At 40.5% G+C, this 7,399-nt stretch overlaps 1 protein-coding gene across 1 annotated transcript in view; it reads right to left on the bottom strand.

Moving 5' to 3' along the window:
* Window positions 1-7,399, bottom strand: part of DCAF12 (DDB1 and CUL4 associated factor 12) — a 40,100-nt gene that overhangs the window by 5,857 nt on the left and 26,844 nt on the right. Inside the window, exon 6 of the mRNA XM_019518074.1 lies at window positions 6,490-6,652. Within this exon, the coding sequence (XP_019373619.1) occupies window positions 6,490-6,652 (163 nt within the window). The remainder of the gene's footprint in view (window positions 1-6,489; window positions 6,653-7,399) is intronic.

Here is a 7,399-nt window from a genome sequence, read left to right as displayed (position 1 = left end):
TTTTTTTTTTTTTTTTTTTTTTTTAAGGTTTGTTTTTGTCCATCCACAAAGACTCCAAAATGGATTGAGGTACAAAGCAAATAGAGCTGTGCAGCTCCTGCCACATTTTTGGTATGAAGCTACAAGCTTTGGATCTTCTCAACAGTTTAAAATATAGCTGGAAAATAAAAGGGGGGGGAGGATAAGCATTCAAACCAGAATTGGGAAAACATGCCGTACTTCCATCTAGCTATGCCAACTACAACTGAATCCATTTGACCAAATGAAATCAAGTTAAAAAAGTAGGTATTTGTAATGGAAAAATTATGCAAAAAGGAGCCTGGGATTGTTAGCCAAGGAAACATGAAAGTGTTCGGACAAGCCTGAAGCATCCCTTTTGTGCATGATGAGGATTATTTGGCTTTGGCAATGTTCTGCAATTGGGTCCAGATTCTGCAGGAGACCACAGAGGTTTCTATAATGACAGCACAGAAGAAGAAAGCAAGCGCAACTTGGTACCCTTTTATTTCTCTACTAAAACTACTCTTGAACAACAACCCATGATGGATTGAGTGATGAGGGATGCATAGAGATGGTATATGCTCACCAATCCAGTTCCTGCATTTCATAGCATTAACGTTTTGGTTTCTTCTCTAATCATGAGCTAAACTGGGGGAAAAAAAAAATCAGTGAGGTACCAATTATCAGGAGGATGTTTTAGAGTACATTTGAAAAAGAGCATTTCAAATTGCTTCCTTAAGGGGTTTAAGTACATAGGATTAATAATTAACATAAAACCAAAGCACAAACTGTACCTGAACCTGATGAGAAAAAAAAAAAAAAATCAAATTAAACTCCAACATGCCCATCATTGTACTATGTAGGTGTCATAGTAATACCTTGAACTGTAACACCTTCAAAGTACACAATGAATGCTGGTGAATTAGTCCCACTCTTGTACAGTGGGGGAGGTTCCCCACTTAAAGGAGGAAAAATGGAAAGCAGGGACATTTCCCCACACATGCTAAGAGCAGTAGGCAAAGAGAACATATAAAGACATGGATCCACACAGCTAGAAACAAACTACCACCACAGTATGGATTAGAGCCATACCCATCAGCCCATTTTAAGCCAGCATCAAAGAAAGGCTGTTCTCACTTAAGGAGAAGTTCAGGTTGCTTCATATTCCCTTGCAACTGCTAGGGGAGCCATACTTAAAAAGCAAGGCAAATACAGCAGCTGCTGCTTCAGATGAAATAAGTCATCACACATTGTAGCTGAATGCACTTCTCAAGTCTTGATAAATAAGAAAAAACTTAGACCAACTTTTAAATGATACGTTGGTGTCCCCGAGAACAGTGAGTTTCAAAGTGCATGTTCAGCTCACCACAGGCGATTTCTAGGAACATTCAACAGAAGATGGCAACTGGCCAACATTTTCAAACCTGAATAGCTAAAATTAAATCTATGTTCAGCTACAGCTTTTTAGTTGAGTCTTATTCTTCAAAGGTGCCAAGCATCCACAGTTCACAGTGGAACCAACAGCAGGTGCAGGCACTAGGCATCTTTCAAGATTATTCTCTTATTCAAGTGCTTAAATAGGGGGTTAGCAGTGTAAGGCTAAGCACTGAGGTTTGCAGTCTTCACCTACTTCATAAAACCCAAGATGGCATAGGGAAAAAAAAAAAAGGGAAGTCATTTAATACATCTTAAGCAAGCTCTTTGAGGCATGCTGTCTATACATATTCCACTCCTGATGTTGCACAGACCCTATGCACTCAAGATAGGACTATGTGCCATTGTATTGTGGGCGAGGGCAAGGGCATAGAAAGGCAGAGCAAGGTCAAAAGATCCTTAGCCATTACATCAATGTAGAGTCCTGGCAATACCAGCCTCCATGACTTGGCGGATGGTTGTGGTACACAAATGCCACCACTTTCAAGAATACCAGTTACTCTACAGATAACTTCTCTTCAAGGTTTCATCTATACTATATTGCACTTTGGTGACTCAAGCAACTGCCTATGCAAGGGAGGGAACTGCTATGAGGCTAGACAGATCAGGACTGCGATACGGTTCTGCCAAATTAGGCATTACATAGAGAAGTCTCTACTGAAGAGTAATATTAGTAGAATTACACATCTTTTCCCAAACAGCTGCTTAATGGAGTCTCAGCTACTGGGATACTTCTAAAAAAGCTACAGAAGCTGCTTGTGCTTCAATGGGCAGTTCTAACTTACCCAAGGGGTTTCTGAATTAGCGACCTGATCAACAAAGCTTGATTCAACCTGAAAACCATTTGGACAATGTTTGTGCTGAAGTGCTATAACTTGGCCCTTTCTGGATGGAACGAGGAGTTGACAGTCTGCAATCAAGAAATGCTTTGCTGGAGCCCCAGAAGTTAAGACAACAGTATTCTGCTGCAAAATAGACCTAAAGGGTCAGGGTGGGTCTTGTGGATCTAGCCAATGTAGAAGCAAAGATTTTTAATGAACTAAATCAGGGGCTGGAGGTAGCACTGTTAAGACTGGAAAATAACACATACATCATTAAGAAAGGGAAAACATGATCCAGGCAACCGAATCCAGTTACTCTGATCTCAGCAACAGGCAAAGCTTTAGAACAAGGTTCTGAAAGCAAGAAGTACCAGAGACATGGAAACTAACTGAAAGAAATGGGATAAATGCAACATGGATTTACTGAATGCAAACTATGCCAGAGTCCTCCCAAAGAATGATACTGGGTTATAATTGATTTTCCTAGACAAAGGAAACACATTAATCTAAAAATTCAGAAAAGAATTGGATACAGTGCTACACCGGCAGTTAATTAAACTGGAGAAGAGAATTTGAATTAAAATTGCAAGGCAAGTAAAAAAACCTGGCCAACTGGGAAATAGCCCTCCTTCTACTTCAATCTGCTCTTTCAGGCTGGGAAGGGGTTATTAGCGGGGTTCCCCTACGACTGGTTTTAGAAGTGATCTCATTTAAAATTGTCATTGATAACCCGGGCACAAAAAAGTGTGCTAATGATGTCTGTGGTAAGTCAAGTTTGAAGAGCCACATTATCACAGAGACAATTATGTTCATACTGGAACAGGTTCAGAGAAAGCCTACTAGGACAATCTGGTAAATGGACAGCCTAACTGAGAGACCACCAAGAAGAAAAAAAAAAAAAGCTTAGTTTAGCCCAACAAAATGAAAGCTTACAGAGGATGCTCCTAGAGGGAGTTATTTAAGATGAAGGATAAAGATGGCACAAGAACAAATGGGGACGAACTGGCACAAATAAATTTAGGTGGAAATCAAGTTTCTAGCCATCAGTGGAATGACAGCATGGAACAGCCTTCCAGCAGATGCAGCAGTAACAAGCAGCCTAATCAGGTTTAAAAGTTGAAGCTGGATATACTTATGAATGTGATTTTGCAATGCAATAGCCTGTGGCAGCTCGAGACTGGAAAGAAACTCCTGGATCGCATGTTGCAAGTTTTCAGCTAGCTTTTCCCACTTTTAAGTTGGTTTTGAAAAATAAAACTTCAGGAAGTACACTTCTCAGCAATGTGCCTCAAAAACAAAGTTTGAGTTAGAGTGTCTCTGAGGGGACTAGTCACTTCAAACTATGAAAAAAAATACTTGGATGTAGTGGATGATTTAATCAGAGAAAGGAAGTAAAAAAAAAGTTTGGATAAACTAAAATTTACAGCAGCTATTCCTAAGCTCTACTAAGAGGCTTTGTAGTTATCTAAAAGCACCAATACAAGATGGCTCGCCTGCTATAATCTACAAATGTGCCAATGACAAATTACTATGAAAACTTCACGACATTATACTGCTTTGGTGGAGAGAGCAAGTGGTACCACAAGATTTCAGAGATGCTCGGTTTGTACAATAATAATACAATAAAGGGGACAGAAGTGACTGTGACAACTACAGGGGTATCTCCCTGTTGAACACTGTTGGAAACATGGTCACTGGCATCACATGCCATAGGTTGCAGTCTCTAGGTTAGAGGCTCCCAAACTTTCTCTTATTGCATACCCCCTTCCAGATTTAACAGCTGCCCTCGTGCCCCTAACAGCACACATTTTATATTTTAACCCCTTCAATGCCAGTTATGTGTAATGGCAGATTTAATTTTCATCTCCAATTTCTCCCACGTATCACCCAGAGATGTCTTGTGTACCCACTGGGGTATGCACACCACAGTTTGGAAACCCCTGCTCTAGGTAAAAAAAACAAAAAACAAAAAACACAAAAAAAACAAACTTATCCTGAGAATCAATGCAGTTTTTGCTCAGGATGTTCCACCATTGATATGACATTTTTTGGTCAAGCAACTGCAAGAGGAGTGTAGAAAAAACCGAATAGCACTGTTTGTAGCCTTTGCTGATCTGACAACATGTTTCGATATAGTCAATAAGGCAGAGGCTTTTTACTGTTCTGACAAAACTGGGTTGTCCCCCCAAACTGTTGAGCATCTTTCACTCGTTACATCAAGGGATGAAGGCAACCGTAGCATATGAAAACCAAGGTCCAAACACTTTTGACATGAACAACGGGGTGAAACAGGGGTGGGTCTTAGCCCCCCTGCTTTTTAACCTCTACTTTTCTTTCCTGCTTCTTCATGCGTTCAAGGACTTTGTCGTGCATTCAGCAATATCAGCATTCATCTTTGAACCAAACTAGATGGAAGCTTGTTCAATACTGCAAGGTTTAGAGCAAAAATCAAGGTGACAGATCTGGTACTGAGAGATTTCCTGTTTGCAAATGATGTGGCCTTAGTTGCCCACAGTGAATCTTCCCTGCAAAATCTCTTGGGCAGATTTTATGAGTCATGCAAGAGCTTCAGGGTGGCAATTAGTCTCAAGAAGACTGACCATGTACCAAGGAATGGAAGAACCAACATCTGACATCACTCTGGAGGATAAATCTCTTGATGGCGTTGACAGTTTTTGCTGCTTGGGTTCTACAATCAGTGGGAATCTTGATCTTCAGACTGAACTAAAAGAACTGGAAAAGCAGCTAAGAATTTTGCGCTATTATAGAAACGTGCACGGAATAACAGCAAACTATCAGCTAAGGTGAAGATACGAATCTACAAGACCTGTGTACTATCATCCCTGCTTTATGATTTAGAAGCTTGGACAACATATGCTAGGCACATCAAGAGACTGAACAGCTTCCACATGAGATGTCTGCTAAGATCCTGGAAATAAAGTGGGACAACAGAATACCAAACAGAGGTGCTGAAGTGCACAGGACTGACAAACTTAGAAACCACTAAGAAGAGGAGGTTGCAATGACTCAGGCATACCAGGAGAATGGGAGGAGACCATAATCCCTAGAAAATTTTGTATAGCAAGATTCGAGATGGCTCTAGAAAGTGGGGTCACTCTCTATGGTAGCAACACCACAAGTACAAAAAAAAAATATGAAGTCATTCAACATCAACATAGAAAGCCTAGAGGAGTGTACAGAATCCCATCCGCTTTGCAGGGAACATCTGGAACTGGGTGGAGCTCAGCACGAAGTGCCTTTGATCCAGAGGATGGAAGCAAAGCAAACCAAAATAAAGCAGCATGCTGTAAACTCGGACTCCAACTTAGACAACATATGGATCTGTGAAACTTGTAACAAGCTGTGTGGCTTCTGAATTGGGCTCGTCAGCCACAAATGGATTCATCAGGCACCTGACTAGATCTCTTATGAAGACACTGTGATCCAGAGGACTCACGGTTGCCTACAGTACAAGACAGGAACAGTGTTTCTGCTTTAATCAGGGGACCAAGAAGGAAATGAGTGTGAGCTAGCGGTACTTCACTTCTCATGCACTCATGACAGCCTCATCACTGTAAGTACAGACTAACTGGACACTGGTGATCAAGTGACTCCATTTTACATAAGAGATAGATAATCTGCTTGCAGTGTGGACACATGTGTAATACAACCACTTCAAGAATTTGCATTTCACACAACTTCTTATAAATACCTCATTTTTACACAATTTAAAACACTAGAAATGTTTCCTTCAAGGTTTTAAAATTACAATGAAAACATGTTCTTGCAATGTAGAAACCCAATATTGTAGCACAGAGCATGAAGATGGCTAAATTGTTATTCAATTCCAAAAGATGTAAATGCAAGGAAAAAAGAAAGAGTATTAGAGGCAGATATATTGGTTATTTCGTAATCCAGGGGGCTGGTGACAAAGGATGGATCATTTGATAAAACTTAAGTGACAGCACCTCTTACTCTATACAGCATCTGGCCAGCAGTGAAATTCAACAGATCCTAGCCAGTTAGAGGGCTAACCATGTCTCTGCCTTTATTACCTCGAGATGCACACAATTCAGTCTGCTTGTGCAACATATTGAGTTTAATTTACACATACTACTAGTTATTAGGACAGTCAAAAGAAGAAGCCTTGATATTTACTAGCTACTGCATTTTATTGCAGCCATTAACTGTTACCTTTACAGGCAGATAATCTGCAACTTCAAGCTTTCCTTACCACTGCCTCGTTCTCTGGAACAGACGGATTTAACATTGTTGGAAGGCTGCCTTGGGTCCAGAAAGGAGACATGTGCCTGAGATCCCACTGCATACACCGACCACTCCTGACCATAGGCCAAACACACATTCTCCCTGCAGTATGGCAACTTTGTGGAAAGTAACTGAAAATAAAATTGAAAGAAAATTTAACTCATTATGGAAAAGATAAAAAGGGAAAAAAAAAAGGGGGAGAAGGGATATAACTGACAGCACAAAAACAAACACCCATGAGACCACATTTAAGGAAACTACAAAAAAGCAACATAGGGCTGAAAAATTAAAGTTCTGAAAGAGTTACTGGCTTCATTGTGAAAAGGCAAAGGAAAAGGCCTGGATGAGGAGAGGGACAGAAGACAGCACACAGTCAAAGGCAGTATTGTTGAAAACTGCAACTTTGGAGGCTTGGGAGCAGGATGGGGTCAGTTGAGGTGGGAAACGGGACACTTAAACTTTGCCTATATTTGTTACTGCTCTGGTCCAGCCTACTGTACTTCTTGCATGCTGCGTGCTCCCAAACAATAATTTCTCCCGGGCACACCATTTTAATTATGCACATCATCCAGCTCTACAGATCCACTCCGGTTCTGCTTATTCCTATTTCTAATGGACTTAATTTATGCTAGTGTAAGCCAGAGCATTCACAAAACCATTTGCACCAATGTGACTACAACAGTTCAAAATGACACCACAATTAAGCTGCTACAACTTAATCAAATAGACACGCACTTAGGTCCAGTATGAACATTAGAACAAAGCAGGATAAAGACAAACCCTTAACATTTGTCCAGATTCAGTAAAAGGTAGAAGCTTGCCTCCCTCACAAGGAGGGGAAAACAAAACGCACAAAAAAAAAAAAAAAAAAAAAAATC

Source organism: Gavialis gangeticus, unplaced genomic scaffold, assembly GCF_001723915.1.
Source record: "Gavialis gangeticus isolate Ggan-Ray unplaced genomic scaffold, GavGan_comp1, whole genome shotgun sequence".
Lineage (NCBI taxonomy): Eukaryota > Metazoa > Chordata > Crocodylia > Gavialidae > Gavialis > Gavialis gangeticus.
Note: the sequence above shows the minus strand (reverse complement) of the source record. Positions and strands in the feature narration are given on the sequence as shown.